Genomic DNA, 20,948 nt, shown 5'->3' on the forward strand with positions numbered 1-20,948 from the left:
TAAGAATACTGGGGTTTTTTTATTAGGATTTTTTTATATATTTGTATTTCAACAGCCTCAAAAACCTTCAGCTGGTCAGCGACATGGATGGGGATGATGTTGCCCAGTAACCACTCAGCCTGGTCTCGCATCGTCTGGATCTTGAAACGGTGTTTGTCAGCTTCTACATTGCCGTGGTAATGGAGACGGTAGCTGACCTCGAACTCACGGTTGAGAAACCAGACCAGGAGAAGAAGCAGGAAGAAGGCCAGGACAGCCTCTTGGATCAGAAGGTCAAGAGGTTGTGGGGGTGGTTCAGGGCCAGGAGTGACTAATGCTGAACTGTCGTCACTGGATATGGAGATGTTCAGTCTGAGGGAGAAAACGAGGAGAACAGAAGAAAAGTAAGAGTGATTCAAGTTGAACATAGGAATAGCAAGCAAAGGCACAGAAGAAAATAATTGACAGGATTAAGAGGAGAGGTGAAATGGAGGCAGGAGAATCCCCGATATTCCGCGACTTAAAAAAAGCTAAGAGCTAAGAGCTAATTCTTGCAATTCCAGGCAGAAGTAATTAGCACAAGTACATATACACATAGTACATATACACATACTGGCCCTCATTTATCAAACGAACGTACGGCAGAAAAACGTGCGTACGACCATTTCCTGGCAAACTTCGGCATTTATCAGTTTGGACGTGAGCTACAATCAAATCTCACGTCAGGTCTGAGATCGTGTACGCACATTTGAGCCTGTGCATTTGCGGTGCAGCACAGCAAAATCTGGCTGAAAATAATGAACAAACCTCAGCTGTCATTAAGCATAAGCAGTCACATATTAAGAACAGATCAAAACGGATTCTTAAAACGAATTAAAAAAAATAAAAATTGTGGTTGGAGCAATTAATTGTACTCATGTGCGTCTGAAGGCACCATCCATGAATGATTACGCATTCATCAATCGCAAAAACTACCACTCGATAAATGTACAGGTGATTTGTGATGCCAAGCTATCGCTTTTAAACTTGGTGGCCAGGGGGATCACACAATTCTTTTATATTTCAAAACAGCTCGGCTCCAGCCCCCCGTGACCCCGACAGGGACAAGCGGTTGAAGATAAATAAGTGAATGAATGAACCTGTTAGCGCACGGCTACAGGAAAGCGCACTGCAGAGCCAAAGTCATCTATTCGGTAAGTGGCTACCCTCGATAAATGCATTAAATCAAACAAGGTATCAGATGATTAACATGTTGGTATGGTTCTTCTAGGGGACAAAGGTTATCCTCTAACGGTATACCTAATAACCCGGCTGGCAAACCCCGCTACAGAGAAGGAGCGCACGATCAGCAGTGCGCACCCGGGTCACAGTGGAGCGCTGCTTCGGGTTGACTACCTCCGTTATTCTTTTCCATACAGCGTTTTTATGGGCCCCTTTTATTCCACTCTTAAGACTGCCAAAAAGCACGTCTATTTTGCTCCATCTCGGATGTCAGGATGCCGATCTGTGTGTCGGAAAAGTTTCTCTTCTTCCCAGTCTTCCTTGTCTCCATGTTAGACCTCAGTGGGCGAGGCCTCCGAACCACGAATATTTAAGGGCGTAACATGTTAATGACGATCGAATTCAGCCGCCGCATTTATCAAGGCCCGCTCATTCGTACGCTGAGATTGGTCAGATACGAATGTTTCATAAATCACACGTGGGTCCTGTTGTACGACCAATTATGCGCTCAGATTCCACGCAAGAATGATAAATGAGGCCCATTGAGTCTAAAAAAAAGTTTGAAGGGTTATTTGTCCTTACAAATCCCACCTCGGGGCGGCCAATGGCACAGTGGTTATAGCAGTCGCCCCATGTAAAGATGCTGAAGGTCCTCGAGGCAGCGGCCTCTTTGCTACATGCCCCCCCCCCTCTCTCTCACCCCATTTCCTGTCTGTCCTATATAATGAAGGCTTGAAAACTGCAAAAAAAAACATAATCTTAAAAGAAGAAAAAAATCCCACCTAAAACAATCGAATGCTCCCTGCTGGTCCACAGATTAATAAAAACGATAAATACCAGGACATGAGCGTGCCCAAGGATGATTCAAGCAGAGTTTGCATCACTTATGCTTTGAGAAGAGGCTGCCGATCAAAATGCTGATAAAGAAAAAACAAGTCTTTTCCAGTCCTCTCTCCAGTAGTGAAGTCAGCTAACTTGAGGCTCTAATAAAAAATTCAAGCCAGCATGGGCTATATGAGTCACTTCCACCACTAGTGACATTTTAGCAGCCATTACTTCGAGTGTACAGATGAAGCGAGTGAGAGAGGGGAAAGGTGAATAAAGAGCAGGAAAGCATGAGATTGCAGAGAGAGCTGTAGCTTTGGAGAGTATAAATGAGAGCCGTTGTCCATGTTGACCCTTCAAATATCACTCATCCATCAAACCCCTCTGTTTCCACGGAGACACTCACCCATGAACTGGCAAGCTATTTGCTGAACCAGAGCTGAAACGAAAAGAGCGGTGTCAGTCAGGAGAAAGGATTGGTGTCACACACACACACACACGAACACACGAACACACACACACACACACACACACACACACACACACACACACACACACACACACACACACACACACACACACACACACACACACACACACACACACACACACACACACACACACACACACACACACACACACACACACACACACACACACACACACACACACACACACACGCACACACAGCATATTTAATCATCTTGACAGACTGAAGAAAATGTGTATAGAGGTATGTAGTACTTAAATAACGTGAAAATAATGTGAGAATGAGAATAATGAATTAATGTATGAATAAAACATGTGGCTATCAACAAAAGAGGTGGATTAGGATTTTTTACAGTATATATATATATATATATATATATAAATAAAGCAGTAAATTTGTGTTTGCAGATTGTGGTCTTAATTCCTAGCTTTCATTTACATGCTGCTTATACTGTAAATTACTACTTCGGCCTACATTTATTTCTTAGACACTTAGAATTAGAATTTTGAATTTGGTATTACTGCGCTATGATCAGTGCTTGCATATTCCACTTTTATGAAATCAATTGACCTTAGAGCAGATAACAAGTCTTTCAATAGAATGAAATGTGAGATGCCACACTAATTGCATACCATGGATAGCATAACTATGTATGAGAAGATGAAGAAGACAAAGAAGAAGCACTTAACAGAGAGATGTCAGAGATGTGCTCACCTGTACCTGTAGGGGCTGTACAGCAACAGCAGCTGGGCGACCCCAGTAGCAGTGGCCAGGACTGAGCGCATCCAAAAACTAAGCTGACAGAAGTTACAGTACTGGATGATGGCCAGGATGGTGGCACAGCACAAGAACATGGTCACCTGGGAGAAAAGAGGCGAGTCATTAAAGTTACTAAAGAAAGCAACTAAGGACTACAGTGTTAAACAACATTCTCCAGAAACAACAGAATACAACTCAGCTTGTGAGGCCGTTATGTGTGTTGAGTAGGAGAGGTAATATATAAAGTAAACTAAATAAATTAAAGGTTCTCCTCACTTCTGTATATTAGTCCCTGCTGGCTACCACTGCTGTTTCACCTGAATTAAAGAAAACTTCATGTGTTCATTATCCAACTGTGGGGAGTCAAATCACAATATTGCATCTGTAAAATAAAATAATATTGGTACATTGTTAAAACTGGCATTACATGTGTAAAACAAGCATCTCTGTCTAAAAAACTATTATTGCTTACGCTAACGTGCGAGATAAATACTTGATACATATTTAAAATCACCGCTTTCAAGCCACCGCAAACTAGGATTTTCTTTTAGATTTGAAGGTGCATTTTCTTTTCAATTTTATTTTTTATAAATAGTAGAACAGGTTTTAGTTCACTTTGTTTAATTTTAATTTGAGATGTACTTTTATTTGTATCACAGGACTTTCTTAGGTCAGATTTTTTTTAAAAAAAAGGTGAAAACGTGTTTCACTGCTGTTTTTTTTTATTCACTTCAATTCCTGCACACAGTAACTAGTTACTAGGAGCTAGTTGCTTAACCATGAAAAGTTAAACAGCAGATGAAAATAATTAATTTTTCCTTACTTCGACATTAACTATCCAGACTTGAGAAAACCTGAGACATTAAACTGAATGCGGCGACACTCCATTAAGGCAATACCGTCAAAGTAAAGAGGTAACCAACTAAAACACAGAAAAGTACTATTTAAAACACTGCAGAGTAATTAATATTGAGAATATGTAATAGTTAAAATGCAAATACAGTCAGGGCACATGATGGATAGATGTTTTACAGTCACAACACATAATTCAATGTAATTTACAACAGTTGAGGACTGTATCCTTTCATTTGATTGAAATATACCTTTGGGTGTTCTCCGTAAGATGTCTGAACTTATTGTGTTCAAGGGTTAACCACTTCTATCAAACTCTCATTTTGATTTGATTGTTAAATGTGTTGTTGACCACTAGGTTTACTTTATATTCATTTGAATTAATAACATTTATCACAACTAGTTACAAGTAAGATAATACCCAATTTGTGGGAGACCATGATCTTCATACATCAAATGCAAGTAAAGATTTTTCAAGGTCAGAGAGAGGAGGAAGTATCTATATTCTATGATACATCTGATGTAGCCCTTGCAAACACACATGGACACAGCAGTAGTAACTTGATGACATTCACAGGTTGTTAATGATCATATTGACAGGATAACATATTTTCCCCTCTCATCCTTACATTTGCCCCCTACCCCCCAAGACTGTTATTGTGTTTTATATCTTCAAAGGCATTCAAGTCCAGAAAAACCGCATGTCTAATTAACAACCCTGCCTGAGACTACCGCTTTGATCTGCAAGCCCCGAAGAGATGGAGAGAGTGGAGGGGAGAGACGGAGCACGGTGGGAGAGAAATGGATGGAGAAATGGGGTGTTGAAAATCCTTGAAAAACAACATATCAAAACACTACACATCTTGCGAGCAGCCGTCGACTCAAAGCTAAAAAAAAAAGAGAGGATCAAACATGTACAGAGCTGAATATGGCCTTGACTCGAAACGGCGCAGAAACGCTGCAAAGTAGGGCTGCTCTCAATCTTCTCACATGCAGGACTCGGAGAAGAAGAAATGTCAACATTTTCTGGTGCCAAGGTCCACAGGCGAAGCCTCGTAGCTTTTTTCCTTCTACAGTTACTATCAGGGCTAATGCCAGCTAACAGCCCTGCTGGTCTCCGAGAATCTTAGGCTTCAGACCACCATGGGCATGGTTTCCAACCACCCAACTACTCTCCCTTATTCTGGCAAGAGATATCAGTGAGGGCAAACCATTGTAGCTTGTAAATCACTCGCTAACGCAATTAGTAGCAGCCCTTGTAACAGCAAAGGCAGCATAGTTGCATTGAGAGTAGAAGCAGTACTTAAACCAGCTGCAGTATGAGAGGATTATGTGGATGCTAGTAACGTTACAGCTAGCACAAGCAAGAACACGCAAGGCAAAGACAGGGATCTTAAAAAGTGTTTCCTGACACACCTGGGCGAGGTCTAAGGTCATTACGGAATCTATAGCCCATCTTATTGCTCAGGACCTAAAACCTTACAGTGGAGTTAAAGTCATGTCCTTGGTGACATAACCTGGCAAATATGTGAGTTTCTTTGTTCATGGCTTTTTTCTCTACCTGTGTCTTTTGGAAGTCATAAACACAACAAAATTTTATTCTGAAATGAGACATTTGTCTTCCATTTTCTTCCATGCCATAATTTTATGAATATATCTATTTGAAGGTAAGCAGCAGAGCCACTTTTATAGAATTAGCTTTTTTAAAATCTTTTATGGAAAATGAACGTCTTAAACAAATGTTAAGAACTTTATCAGAGTGCATCGTGTTTCATGGAAACCGCACAGAATCGAATGGCATCGAATCGTTTACTATATTTAAATGTATTGTTCCCTGAATCGTATCGTAGCCCATGTATCTAGATACGTATTGGATCGTTTTATAAGGGAGGGATGCACACCCCTACTAGACAAACAGTGCCCACTTACAAGACTCGTTCACACACAGAGTCTTTTTCTGTTGTTATTCTACCATCCGCAGGCTTGTTTACCTGGAGGGGCAAGTGGTTGCTGCAGGTGAGGTGGGACAGCACAGATATGGCAGGGAGGGAGACTAACACAGCCCCAATCACGTGACGAGGGACCCATCCAGAGACCACCAGAAGCAGGGAGCGGGTACAGTTCATCACCTCCTCCAGGTAGAAGGCCATGCTGCAGGATGAGATTCCAGCAGCACAGAGTAAAGGAAAACATATTATCTCTCCCCGTATTACTGTAACTCCACACCCAGTCCTCTATCTGCTCAGTCAGGGAAAAACTGCATCAGGCTCTCAGCAGTCCTTAATTAAGACACATTATTAAAACACATACATAGTGTCTAAGTCCTGGCTGAAAGATGATTGATGAAGATTTATTGCCCAGTTTTTTGCATGACAATATGTGGAAATGAATTGCATTGTAATGCATCAACACCCATAAAACCCACCACGAACACATAAAACACACTTAGGTACTTACTCATTACAGATAATGGAAACTCCAAGTAGACACGTTTGTTTTGGTTTGGAATTCTACCTGGGACCAGGACGTCATCGTGGCAATTTCTGAACTAATACTGAAAAACCCATTGTGGTGTGGCAGCCAACCACCACATAAAATGATTTGTTTTGCTTACAGTAGATAGTTGTGGTGCTATAGAGTGGTCTATTGATGGTTTTCTATCCTGTGCTACTGAGGCCCAAGAGATACAGGCTTTTAATCCAATCCATTTCAATCCAAGTTAATTTGCAAACAAACACTCAGATATTATTGAACCCGGATGGCACAACACTGGCAACAACAGCCTGAGGCTGCATTCACACCTGATGAGGCTTTGCGGCGATTAGCGCAGGGTTGTGCGGCGGTGTGGGAGTGTCACTTAAATGGCCCATTTGTGTCTCCATTTTATTCCCACTCCATTGTGTTGTTTTTTTAAAATCACTAATCCGTAATGTGATTGGCCACAGTAGCATGACATTGTGTCGTGTCTCTCCAAATCTGTTTTTCGCCGTAGGCCAATGCGTTTTTTCCAGTATCCCGTGCGGTCCCCACTACTGCAGCTTAAACGCACTACCCACATTCAAATTAAACTCAGTGGGATTTTCAACAAGTGATATGGTGTGAATGCAGCCTAAATCACATTTCAGAGGCTTTACCATCCTGCCAGGAAGTCCTTGTCAAATTGTCTTACAATGTGGTCAAAGTTTGAGACCATCAAATATATAAATATGTTTTAATTGTACATATACTTAAAAAACATATTGGTCAGACTGTGTTTGATACAAAATATGTGTGCACACTCCACAAAGAAAAGTTTTTTGACAAAGTCAGCTTCCTCACCGTATGGACAGCACCAGAGAGGCCAGCTCCAACAGGCCAGCCAGGGGAGCCACGGCCAGGGCAGCAGGAACTGGAGGGCCTACGGTGGCCGGGCTCACCAAAGGTGGAAGGAAACACGCCAGAGTCAGGGCCAGGAAGACAAAACAGCTGAGGAGAACATCCAGGAAGGAGCTGAAGGTGGAGCTTGCGAATGTCTGCACCTGCACCTGGTTCTTCACCTGGAGGGAAAGAGGGATGTGTGACTAAATATAATGAACGTCCAGTGCATTCACAACAAACCTCCAAAACAAAATTAAATTCATGTTTTTTTAATTATTCAGTAGTGTTGATGCTTTTGACAGCGTAAAAAACTAACTAACTAAATCTAACTATGTGTAGTTATAATGTTATTATAGAAAAGAACTACCATGATATAGTGGCTGTAGGAAACAAGTGTAATTTTAGTGTGTAGAAAATAGCCCAATCTGATAATATCGTATCTGCAGATAAAAAAAATCAAAGCCGAAACAGATTACCCCTTTATTTCAACTTTTAAACATGCATTTCAGCAAAACTACTACAAGCAGAACTGAACTAATTTAATAAACATAGATAAAACAAACAATTTACCAAATATAACCTTAAACACACATTTAAAAAAATGACTAATGCAAAATTAGACTATTTATCAGGAGTTTCAATTTCACAGCTTAGCCAGGAAGTCACAGCCAAGTACAAAGACTCATCATCAGTGAGTATCCCTGTAGATCTTCATGAAATTAACTTTAAATGTTAAATGTCAGTGTTTTTTTTAGCTCTGTAGTAACACTGGTTTAACAGCAGGGGGATGCAAGGCTGTGATGTCAATGCAGGCCAAGTCGAACTGGTCCTGTGTGTGACAGTGTGTGTCGCACTAATGTGGCAATATATAATATATAATATAATATGTGGCGTACATATGATTTTTTTTTTACATGTTTTTAAAGTGTGTTTTTTCACATCCACATAAATCCTCACTAGGATAGGAAAATCAGGAAAGTCCATGAACTTGAACACACGTACGTGTGTGTGTGTGTGTGTGTGTGTGTGTGTGTGTGTGTGTGTGTGTGTGTGTGTGTGTGTGTGTGTGTGTGTGTGTGTGTGTGTGTGTGTGTGTGTGTGTGTGTGTGTGTGTGTATGTGTGTGTACCTCCTCCTTGTAGCTGCTGCGATAGGCCTTTTCCAGAGGTCTCTCTAGGAAATTGAGGCTGATCTTGTTGATGGGTGGCTTGAAAAAATAGTCCTTCATCAAACTGTGAACCCCAGAGAAATAAAACAAATATAAGGTAATGTGTTTTTCTTTTGGAAATCAAATATTTCTAAGAAAATAAACCTTTGCTGACAAAATGCACCAAAATGTCCAATCTGCTTTTGAATCTACCTTTATACTACACTACATTTGGCAGATTGGATCGCCTCCATCAGGGATTTTTCCACCTTTTCTGTCTGGTGACCTTTTTGAGGGTGTTTTTAACCCCACATTGTTTATTGCCGTTAAAACATACTCTGGTTTAATTTGCAACCTTCATACAATATGTTTGGGCAGATCTGAACAACGGCAATCGTACACTGTTGCAGCCAATTCTATGGCCTCTGCATGTAAAGTTATCAAGCTATCATATGGCAATAAGTGTGGCAAACGTTTGCATGTTGTCTTTGTGTTCATGTGTGTTTCCTGACATACTCTGAAGACATGTAAAATGTGAGCGTGAATGTATCTGTCCAGTGCTATACTGTATATTATCCTTGTGATAGACTGGCAACTGGTGTGGACAGATAGATACCTTGAAAGGGTGAAAGTTATGTAGAGAGGTTTATATCATTCATATACAGTATGTCATGCTTAATTATTTAGAAAGATAAAATATATAAATATGAGATCTTATTCATGACCACATAGATCCCTTCACCACCACTCACTCCATCACCACAACAAAATAAGTCACCCTTGCGTGGTATTATCAGTTCACAAATTCTACCTTCAAGCGTCTTTGCTCACCTGTCCTCCCTGATAACATCCACAAAGTGGACGTCGCTCTTTTCTCTGAAGTTCTTGGCACGCAGCTGGATCAGGGCGGAGTGGTCCATTCCCGTGCCCGACGCCGCTGTGCCGCCGGCCATGCCTAAACTAGTACCAGTCCCCGTGCTAGTGCTAGTCTTCTTCTCTTTCTCCTGGAGAATGTCGCACAGGGAGCTCTGGCTAGCACGCACCGGGTCCTCCAGTGGCGGACTGAGGAGACCGTTGGCCGCTCTGGGGCTATGACCTGGAATGAACTGGATCGGGGAAGGGAAGGTGAAGTCGATAAAGGAGAAGAGAGGGACAAGTTCAGAAGATGAAGGAGATGAAGAAGACGAAGCAGACGGTCACAAAGAGGGAGAGACACAGAGGCATGATTGTGACAAATGTTTGAAAGGGGTGCTTGACAAGTGCGCTGGTGCTGTTACTGTTCATGCCTGTGTGTATGTGTGTGTTGTACCTTGGCACTGCCTGTCTTGTGCTCCTCTTGGCAGCCGTTCAGCACAGCTACATCATCACCCTGCTCTGCCCCCGAAGACAAGGCCACGCTACGGGACACACAGGGAGGCTAGAGAGACAAAAGGACAGTTGGGGGGGAGGGGATATATTGAAAAATAAGCCGTTTGAGATATAACACTACTGTGTTGACACTGTGATATTGTTTTCTCATAAGTAATACTGATTGACTCATTCACTCTAAATAATCATTAATCTGGTTTTCCGCCAAAATACCTAGGGTGTAGGTTACATTCTGTAGTCATGCAAAAGGTGCAAACAGAAGAAAAGTGGATGTCAATTTGAGTTATATAGCTTGGTTTTTCAGCCACAAAGCGTGAGATAATGCACTTAGAAATAGGAGATAGAAAAACAGAAAATAATAGAAACCATCACAGAATTAATGTGTTCCATCCCTTAACTTTTAGTTTCTCCTGACTTACCCTGATCCTGTCCTCAGGTTGGTGGAGTAGCAGGGGCTCAGTGGCCTGCGCTCCCCCAGGGATGAGGTCCGGTGTGCGGGGCTGAGGACAGGAGGACAGGCTGACCCCACCTGACAGTCCCACCTGAGAACAGCCGCACTGCACGTCAAGCTCCAACTTCCTCCCTGAGATCAGGTAGGTTTTCAGCCCTAAAGGAGAAGCACAAAAAAACTATAAACAAAAGATTTTCTTGGTTTGACTTTTAAGCGTCAGGGGGAAAAAAAAAGATCTGCAGTACACACAAGAGATCAGATGTCAGGTGTTCCTAAAAAAGCATCATCATTGATGGTGACACTGCGACCACAACAACACAACAGGCTGGACCACCGCAAAGTTATGAGCAATGTGTCTATGGCAAACATTCACTGGGCAACAATTCCTCTGACGTGAGGACTGCTGAAAGTTACAGTTGCAAACTCTAATCTGATGCTGAAAGTCAATTTACAGCACGGTCAGTGATTTAACACTTTCTTGTGTAATCTTAAAATGCTCCTAATAAGCGTACATATCACACTAAAATGTAAAAGAAATCCACCAGGTGTTAAAACTCAACAATATTCAATTATCATATATTTCTGAAAAAAGTCTGAACAATCATTTTATTTGGTCTGAGTAAAGTTATTTGACGTGCTTCCTGCTCATCATCTGTCACTCTGTTTCACTTGTGCTGCTCATGCTGCATTAAACTGCAATGGGAAGTCTGAAGTTTCAGACCTCCAACTACGCGAAGTGCACTGGAATGCCTGAAAAAGTGGAACCTCCTACTAGCAAATTCGGGGTAGGTCGATCCCCCCCAAATTTTCTAGTAGGAGATTCCACTTTGACTTTCTAATGCACTTTAACGCAGTATTTCGCTCTCACCGCACACTTCAGGGAAGGAGGTAGCGTCAGTAGTCACGGAGGGGGGAGAGAAGCGCTGCGTGCTCTAACTGACACATGCAAGAAAGGTAAGAATTGCTTTAATTAAATTATCGAGTACTAATACCTTATGTACTGGTTGTATCTTCTTTGTTTTATATCATTAGGAAACAAACACTGCTGGATGTTGATGAGACTAAATCTGACTTGAAGTCTCAAAAACACTCGTAACTTCTGAAGGATGGGCATTCAGGATTTTTTAGCTTTTGTGAAAAGATTTTCCACTTGTGAAAATAGTGGCTAGTAGCAGACATGCCCTCGGCAGCCACTCTTTGTTGATGCACACACACTGACAAGCAGGTGGTAATGCAATACTGGGTGTTTCACCAACTATGTTTGCACATAAGGCCGGGGATCTGGCCATGTTCACACTAGCGTAGGGCCAACAAGGAAATATACAAACAGTGGATTAGAGTCGTGGCCCGTAGCCAGCCGCTATCAGACTGTCCAAACACACAGTAACCTCTGTGTTCAAACAGCTAAAGGTGCTAACCTTGTTAGCACACAGTGATGACTGGAGGAGCAACTGTAGGCCATAAAGGAAGCTGGTCCAGTACTCTTTATGAGCTTCCTGCCTCTAACTTCTATGCCTCTGATTGCTGGTGTTATATTTCATTGTCATGTAAACTATTTAGTTTAAAAGGGAAGCCCTCATTTGGCATTCCTACTCCACGGACATAAGTCGTCCCTACAGCACCTACTGAAGCCAATTCAACACTACTTCCGTATTTTTGTAGCAACCTTACTGCTGCCCATTCCTGCATCAGTGAGCTTTTAAGTATGTGAGACAGGGGCTTGAGAGTTACTTTTACTGTACCAATGCATGCCCAGCTCTACATTTTGTAGGAATTGTTTTGAAAGGATTATAATTGTAGATCATTTAAAAATAACAAACAAATATTATATGTTTGCATTGTTATTTTGCATTCAATTTTTCGTATTGTCTCTTAATATTATATGGTACTCATAGTATAAGAAAGCTGCAACTGAAGCCCTTACTGTGTAAAATTAAGCTTTAAGTGAATTCCACTTTCTATATTTTGCATTTACTCTGCAGATGTTTTATATTCATTTTGGAAATTATCTGGAGTGAATGAGCCTAGGTGGCTGGGAAACAACTCATTTGAAAATATATACAAATACAAAAAAAAGAGAAGAAAAACTTAAACACATTTTTTCAGAATCATTCTTTAAAATAGTTGATGCTACCTCACAACACAAGAGCATTTCAAGGAATACTTTGCCCATTTTAAACCAGCTCTGTATCATGGACAATGTCTGCAGAACAATCTGCCTACATTGCTATGTGCTTTAAAATCAACAAAACATCTCTTTAAATGTTGAACTCTGTTTCCGTTGATGCATGGTGTGAAAACTTTGCTTTAGGAGTAAAGAACGAGAAAGATCCATCCAATGAAACTCCTCACGACCCGACTACATGTCAGGTTAACTAACATGTTGTACTTATTCAGTAGAAAAATTGAAAGAGATGCAATGATGTGTCAACCTGTGTAAGTGTGACTTATGATCCGCTGACCCATATGTGAAAGCATGTGCGTCAGTTTGAGTGGGTGTGTTCATAAGTTGGTTTGTGTAGCACAGAATATTTGCAACACTTTTTTGTGTATCTAACAGCCGCTCACACACACACACACACACACACACACACACACACACACACACACACACACACACACACACACACACACACACACACACACACACACACACACACACACACACACACACACACACACACACACACACACTTCACTCCCCCTCTTGTCAGTTTCTCCTCTCACTGGATGTTTCTCCAGTATAAAGATCTCTCCATCTCATTTGATCCTCACTCTCTGTACAAGGTACTCCTTTTCTTTAACTCTCTCTCTTGTTTTTTTTCTACAATTTTTTAGAGAGTCTGTGTTACAAAAATTGAATGTAATAATAGAGTAATCGACTCACAACTTCTATAAAACAACAATAAATGGGGCTTTTTTTTTAGAGCAGCAGCTGTGTTGGAAGTACTGCTTCAACTCCGTGTGTTTCATTTTCAGTAAAGGCTCTCAGCTTTTCCAGCCTCCTACTCAAAATAACTAAGGCAAGGCTACGTCACAAAAAGTGGCTTGATCTTATTCCCCCCCAAGTGAAGCAGGTCTGTTTTTTTTCTTCATTACACTGTCAACAACACAAATCACATAGAAAATGATCTTTTCAGGCCACTTTTATGTCACTCAAGGTCAGCCTTCGTCCCAATTCTAATTCGCTCACTTCAGTCCCACCACTCCTGAATCCAATACCTCATCCTCACACACCTCCACCATAAAAACACATGCATGCTTAAAATTGTCTTTCTTTCTCCTCATACTTGTTATCATATTCTCATGAATGTGCTGGCTTCCACTGGCTGCACACCAACTTAAAAATGAAACCATAAACGCTGACTTCAATGGCCTCCATGTTTACTTCTGTATGACAGTGTGCTGCGTGTGACATCGTTGTTGTTCTTTTGCGTATGCAGGTCTGTTCAGGGCTGTGATCAATTCACACTGTAATCTGATGTTGGCAGCCAAAAAAAAACATAATCAGAGCTGAGCAATAGATCTGAATTGAACAATAAGGCTTGCAGAGTGAACCTTGGAAACTGTTGAAGTATTTGCAATTTTAAGATGTAACAACGTGGAATAAGAACTTGCCATGAAGTCAAATTGATCACATTAATAAAAATAAACATAAACATAAACCATTATTGCAAGAACTAAAGCCGGTTTCTATGTTTTCGTGTAGGATGATTTTACAGATTCATGGCTAATTAGCCGTAAAATGCAAATATAAAAAGATAAACCAGAGGTTAAGTTTGCCACTGTGGAACCAATGGGCAGAGTTTCACCACAGCTCTCTGTTCCGCTTCCCTGTCTGCATAAATAAAATTATTTATGAATGTGTAACTAACAATGAACTTATATCGGAAAGTCTGGAAGCACTGTGTCTCTTGTTCCGTGCCCTGGGACAGTGTTGTCTTGGCAGGTGTCCTCAGCCTGTAGGCCAACAACAGCCGTGACTTAGGGTTTGAGTCCTCTGCCAAGCGTGCCACAAAGGCCATTCATGAAGTCTTGACCCTCTCTCTCTCTCTCACACACACACACACACACACACACACACACACACACACACACACACACACACACACACACACACAATGCTGTTCTCTGAAGTCCATTAGCTCAGAGGCAAAAGTCGTGTAACCCCAAATTATTTTATTTTGTGTAGAATGACCAGAGATCTTGAGATGTTCCTTCTTATGCATCAGAGGCAAATGCGGACAAGTTAGAGACACAGGCACGGGGAGATAGTGAAAGCAGAGTGGCAAACAGCTAAGAGATGGTGAAGGGGAGGAAGAGACTGAGAGCACTTTGAAGGTCACTGAGTTTAGCATGCCTCGCATAACCCACATTCCTTGTCTACTTCCATTTCAGCTTTCTAACTTTATCAACAGCTAGCTCTTAACTCTATAACAGGCCTTGAATTGTGAGGGCGTTTGAAGGCTTGACATAATAGACACTGAAAAGATTTTGTTTTCTGTCATGCGTGTGTGTGTGTGTGTCTCTGTGTGTGTGTGTGTGTGTGTGTTTGAGTGTCAACTGCTTTGTAGAAAATGAAGTGCCACTGTATCTTCTGTGTGTTTTTTAAAGCTATATGGCATAACGGAGCTAAACCTTACTACGGAGTTTGTGCAGCTAAAGGCATTGAAACACAATGGTCTCTTGGGTGTGTGTGTGTGCTTGTGTGTGTGTGTAAATTTTACGTGTGTGTTTGTGTATTGATCTTCTCCGGGCTCTGTGAAGGCAGCACTTTGAGAAAGAAACTGACAGCAGCACTCTAAAGTCTCAATGCAACTCAATGGTTTTTATTGATGTATTCAGACCAGCTGGCTGGAGCAGAGAGGGTTCAACCGAGGACAGCCACTACAACAACTGGAATACACACGGACATACAAACACACACCCAGACAAAAGCCCCTTTCACACAGAAGCCGTTTTTCACGTATGAACGTCGGTTAATGTCTAGATATTTTCAGGTCTGCAGTTCATGTGTGAGAGGGGCTAGAGAATCCGTAACAGAACCGCAACGAAGGTACGCTGTAACGCTGCAACGCTGGCTTTGTTTATTCACGAGGAACCAGGCAAAGGCAGCGTTGGTTTCAGATAATTTCTTAATTTCTGGAGGGTTTGTTGGAGCTCATATCCGGTTATTTGTGAGATGGAAATTTTCAAGCTTGTGAGACCCTCTATCACACATTTCTGAAACACAAAGAGAAACAGCTGTAGGTGTACCCCGACAAACAAGAAGTGAGTGCTAACAATTATACCCCTTTCATACGGCAGATCTGTGCAGCTATAGGTCCAAATGGCGAGGCTGATGCCATCTGTGCTAATCAGTACAACAAGCTCAGTTCAGAATCGCCCACAGGTGTTTATTGGCTTGATAACTGGTGACCCTGAAGGCCTCGGTAAATGATACACATCAACGAGACAATTCAGTGAGCCTCGAGTAAAAGCATCTGCATTCAAGTCAGCATTTGTTGCTTCATCACTCAGTTATTGTGTTAATTCAATTGATCTACCTTGTTTGTCACCTGTTGATAAGTGCATTAGCAACACTACAACTGCAGTAATATAAAAAAATAAAAACAACTGTACCGTGATGTGGTCCTGTGTGTAGCAATGTAGAGCGCACAAACCACCCTCAAGCATCTGCCTGTCTCAGACATTCTGGATGTATCCAAATGCGCGTGCGTGTGTGCGCACACACACACACAAACACACACATGAGTCATCCAAGGCAGTGGACTGCAGTGTGATCGCCTTTGCCTGAAATATCCTCATTTATTAGAAATGACCAACAGCGTGCAAACTCACGCACGCACGCACGCACGCACGCACGCACGCACGCACACACGCACAGGTTGTGAATGCATGAATTAATAAATGAATGAACAGAAGGATGAATGGAGAGGAAGCGTAGCCGAATCGTCACATTCCACATGTACACCCGAAGACCATAGACACACACATCAGAAAAACACTCTCCTACGGACACACTCCTTACTCACTAACACAGCCGTGCATACAGATTCTAACCATAGATTCAAACACACTGAAACACCTGGTGAATTCATCATCTCACAGAAAACTACCCTTAAACATTGTTGATAATTACCATAAACATTTAAACAATTTCAAACAATGTTTTTGCAAACATTTTAAAGATTTGCTGCTTCTCTCTAGATCACATAGTTGTAAGAAGCACATTAATCTATCTCAAGAGTCTTTAAATTATGATGGGTCTTTTTAGCAATTTGCTGACATTAAACAGAATTCATTAATTAACCAGACAAATGTGGGGAACACTGATGACTTGATTATGGAAACCATTGTTAGTTGCAGGCCTACAAACCTGCTGTTGCCATCATAGTTTCTCACTCACTCAAATTCTGGTGAGTGATTGATTAGCTTCACTCACTCACTCACTCACTCACACTCTCTCTCACACACACACACACACACACACACACACACACACACACAGGCCCTTCTCAGCAGTCTCCCTGTGAGAGTGTCTGGGTGAAGGTTTTAGTCTAAAGCAGACATTTCAGACAATCCCCACGAGGCCGTCCCATTCTGGATCCTGCACTTCCTGACAAATGACCTTTTAACCGTATGGCGGCTTCCAAGTGCATGATCAAAACCATAGCTTTAGTGACCCAAAGGTCGCCAGCTGACCTGTGGTCGCAGACACGCACACACGCGGGCGCGCACACACACACGGGCACACACACGGGCACACGCACGCACGCACGCACGCGCACGCACACACACGCACGCGCACGCACGCACGCACACGCACACACACGAAAGGCGGAAATGTGCGTGAATGTGAGTTAGACCAAGAGGGAATCCTAACATGCAGCATTAACTTGGACTTATTAATCGTCAAAGTAACTTTAGTCGACCTCAAAACTGAATCAGAAAAAAGACAAATTAAGGAGAGCGGTGGCTTTAACTTCCCCTTCTCTCTTTGAGCTTCATCTAACCTTTTCTCTCATTCTTCACTTTCATCTTTCTGCTCGGAACAGTCAGAAAATAAACAAATCCAACACTAAAAATAGACTTCAACTTGTCTACAATGTTGACCTCCCCACTGTCAAACTTCTACTTAACTATTGCTCTAACCTTTCCCTTCGACGTTTTCTTTTTTCCCTGTTTCCTTTATGTGTTCTACCTATCTTTATACCTAGCTACTCTTCTCTTCTTTTCTCTGCTGTCATGTTCTCTCATTTTTCCGCCATCTTACCCCCCCTTTCCTACCCTCCAGTCTTCTCCCTGGTCAGTGGCAGGTCTTGAGAACAGGCCGCATGCAACTGCAGATGCCTCCATATTTGGACACGCTGATGGAACCAAGGGATGAGGCTCTCACACGATCCTCCTTCAAATACGCTCCCATTCCTCCCTCCCATCCATCCATCCCTCCTCCCTTTCCTCTTCTGTGCCATCATTTTAGTCCAGGGAGTTCCTCACTCTTTTTCCTCCCTTTTTTTTTTCTCTCCACCTCCTTAATCTTTTTTTTTTTTTTAAATCATACTCTGGGGATATAATAAAGCCTCTATTGGAAGCCGAGTGGATGAAACTCCCTAGGGTTGGAGCACATCATCCCTGGGGTACAATAGGGTATCCAGAACTTGTTCTAAGTGGAACCACTTACAAAAGACTAAGAGTCTGGACAACAATTCTGCTTTCAGATTGATGGCTTCCAAAAATCTCCCTCTCTCTCTCTCTCTTCCTGTTGTTTTCCACTAACATTACATCTGACTTATAAAGGCAAAATGCTTAAAGAATGCATACATCCTTTTTCATCATTCACCATCTGTTTGTCAAAAGATCCTACAAGTGTGTATGTGACATGTAGTTCAGCGGGTTGACAGGAACACTGACGCACTCAGACTGTCACTGCGTCACTGTGACACACACACACACACGCATGCATGCACGCACGCAAGCACGCACACGCATACACATACACACAAACACACACACACAGCTGTTAAAATGCATTTTAGTGTCTCACTTCACAGAGTTTCTCTAGGGGAGGCTGTCGCTCAGCGGAGGACAGTCCTTGATCAAAAAATTACCAACCTTGGACCCTCTGCAAAGGGGAAGCCGATGACGACCGACATGTCACTTTGTTTCACGCATGAGCACACATCTGACCACATTTTAACTTGAAGCACACTGGTAGGTAAACAGTGCATTGTATCAAAATACACACATGCAGCAGGGTTTTGTAATACTCGAACACATTATACTAGAACATATTTCTAGAGGTGCACAAATGCAATTGTATGGTCTCATTTGAGTCCCACAGTCATGCTGTGATTCACTTTGCTGTATGCCATGGATTTGTCGCCCACTCACACACAGGCACATACCTCCTCGGCTGCCCTGAGCTAGACTGTGGGAAATCCTTGGGAAAGGGTCATGACCACAAAACATGCTCCTTCTTCTGCCTTCTTCTTCCTTTCCTCCCTCTTCTATTCTTCCCTCTAATGTCACACAACTCTCTCTTTCCACAGACCACCAGGAAACAGTGCTTTACATGCTTATGATAGGATTGGACTGAAACAGGTTTTTGAAGGTCAGTACTTACATTTTTAGATAGACATCTCAGATGTTTTGTTCCAAATGCTGCATTTAGAAAAGAAAATGCAAGCATTTTCATGAATCACTAATCGTAGTGTTTTATTGGACAATCACGGTGTTCATAAAAATGCAGTTGCCATTTTGTTGGTTAGTGGTTTCTTTTTTTTTTTCAAAAAACACAAACTACAACACATAAAGAGCTTCAGGTCATCAATATTAAACACATAGGTACTGAAGGAGTTATCTATGAATGGAATAGAATGTCTTTATTTTCATTGTACAACTACGAGAAAGAGTTTGCAAAAAACCCAAGACAAAAACAGGTTTGACACACTGGAACAAACAGACGGACAGAGACATACAGGCAGACGGATAAGGACAAAAAAAAAACATTTAGGGAAGACAGAGATATATGGAGTGAGATTACGACGGACAGAGAAACATTTAGAATATTGGAGATCACAGTCTATAGTACTGGTGCTCCATTGTGCCATTATGAGGTGCTGTTAGGGAGGAAAGGGAGGTAGAAAAGGGTGAAAAGAGGGTGATGGATGTGGCTTATATATATTTACGGTGAAGTTTGTTGAAGGGTTATGAGTGGGTTCCAGGTATGTTGGGTGTGTTTACTGTTGAATTTGTAGAAAAGTTATAAAAGGATCCCGGATATTTTTCTTTTTGCATGCTGCAGTTTCTTCCATTGAAATGTATTCTGACATTAGGTTGGTCCTGTGGTTGACATGGCAGGATGTTTTAGACTTCTAATTTTGAAGGACTTTTTTTTACTGATATATTTTTCTTCACCTGATAAAATAGAACTATTTAAGAATAATGACAATAATAACAATTGACACAGCATTTCTGAACTTAAACTTCCACCAAGGTTACTTTTTAGTAACAGCAGTCGTCACTGTGTTGTAATCAAATTATAAAAATAAAATCAAAGCCAAGACTCAGAGGCATGCTGACTCCACTAAAAAAAGCCTTAATTGACCAGCATGCAATGAGACCAAAAACTTATAGTAAGCAGTAATAAAAGTTAGGTGTACATCCCACAGTCCTCCTTGATTGGAGATACTTACTCCGTAGCTTTGACTCTTGCCCCATAGTTGTTCTCCACCTACATATACTGAACCAAACAACTTCATACGGCTTCTTTGAGACCAAAGGGCATGCTCAGAAACAGAGGAAATAATTGACTGAAGTAGGCTGGTTAAGGGAAAGGGTTCCAATGAAGTCACACACACATTATGGAGGAAGGTATGAATGAACGTTAAACTGGTACTACTACCTTCCACTATAAGGAGGACCTAATGTGATTGTCTTGCTTTCTTTGCTTGTGCTTTGACATATTGGGTTTTTGATTGCCCAAATCCCATCCTTAATTTTCCCCACATTGGCTATTAACTCGTTTTCTCTCTCTGACAAGCTCTTTAGCTTTATAAACCAGTGCACAGGAAGCTCATGGATTTTTAACAGGCCTGAGGCCGCACTCTTTATCTATTATTCAGAACAGCCGTTTAACACAGCACCACTCCAGCATACTTGAAATGGTGGACGCACGCACACGCACACGCACACACACACACACACACACACACACACACACACACACACACACACACACACACACACACACACACACACACACACACACACACACACACACACACACACACACACACACACACACACACACACACAAGTAGAGACATCCAGCTGCTATTGCCACACTGGCACCCACAGCTGTCGCAACAGTGGAATTTAAAACTGTTGACATATTACAATACACACATGCACACAAATACAGAACTATCAGGTAAATGGAAGATATTAATGTGGCCCCATGAGTGGAAACCCAAAATGAAGTTTGACACACAAACA

General features: G+C 41.8%; 1 protein-coding gene across 2 annotated transcripts in view; it reads right to left on the reverse strand.

Moving 5' to 3' along the window:
• The window catches only part of LOC310957476 (adenylate cyclase 9), a 42,497-nt gene that overhangs the window by 6,594 nt on the left and 14,955 nt on the right, over window positions 1-20,948 (reverse strand). Inside the window, exons 2-10 of one of the 2 annotated variants that reach the window (XM_083928053.1) lie at window positions 10,417-10,604; window positions 9,939-10,046; window positions 9,461-9,735; window positions 8,612-8,714; window positions 7,445-7,662; window positions 6,118-6,277; window positions 3,236-3,375; window positions 2,432-2,464; window positions 66-351 (exon numbers count right to left, since the gene is read on the reverse strand). In XM_083928053.1, coding sequence (XP_083784179.1) covers window positions 66-351; window positions 2,432-2,464; window positions 3,236-3,375; window positions 6,118-6,277; window positions 7,445-7,662; window positions 8,612-8,714; window positions 9,461-9,735; window positions 9,939-10,046; window positions 10,417-10,604 — 1,511 coding nt within the window. Of the gene's footprint in view, window positions 1-65; window positions 352-2,431; window positions 2,465-3,229; window positions 3,376-6,117; window positions 6,278-7,444; window positions 7,663-8,611; window positions 8,715-9,460; window positions 9,736-9,938; window positions 10,047-10,416; window positions 10,605-20,948 lie in introns of both variants that reach the window. The other variant, XM_083928052.1, reaches the window with a different exon arrangement.

Source organism: Echiichthys vipera (assembly GCF_963691815.1).
Source record: "Echiichthys vipera genome assembly, chromosome: 2".
NCBI classification, from domain to species: domain Eukaryota; kingdom Metazoa; phylum Chordata; class Actinopteri; order Perciformes; family Trachinidae; genus Echiichthys; species Echiichthys vipera.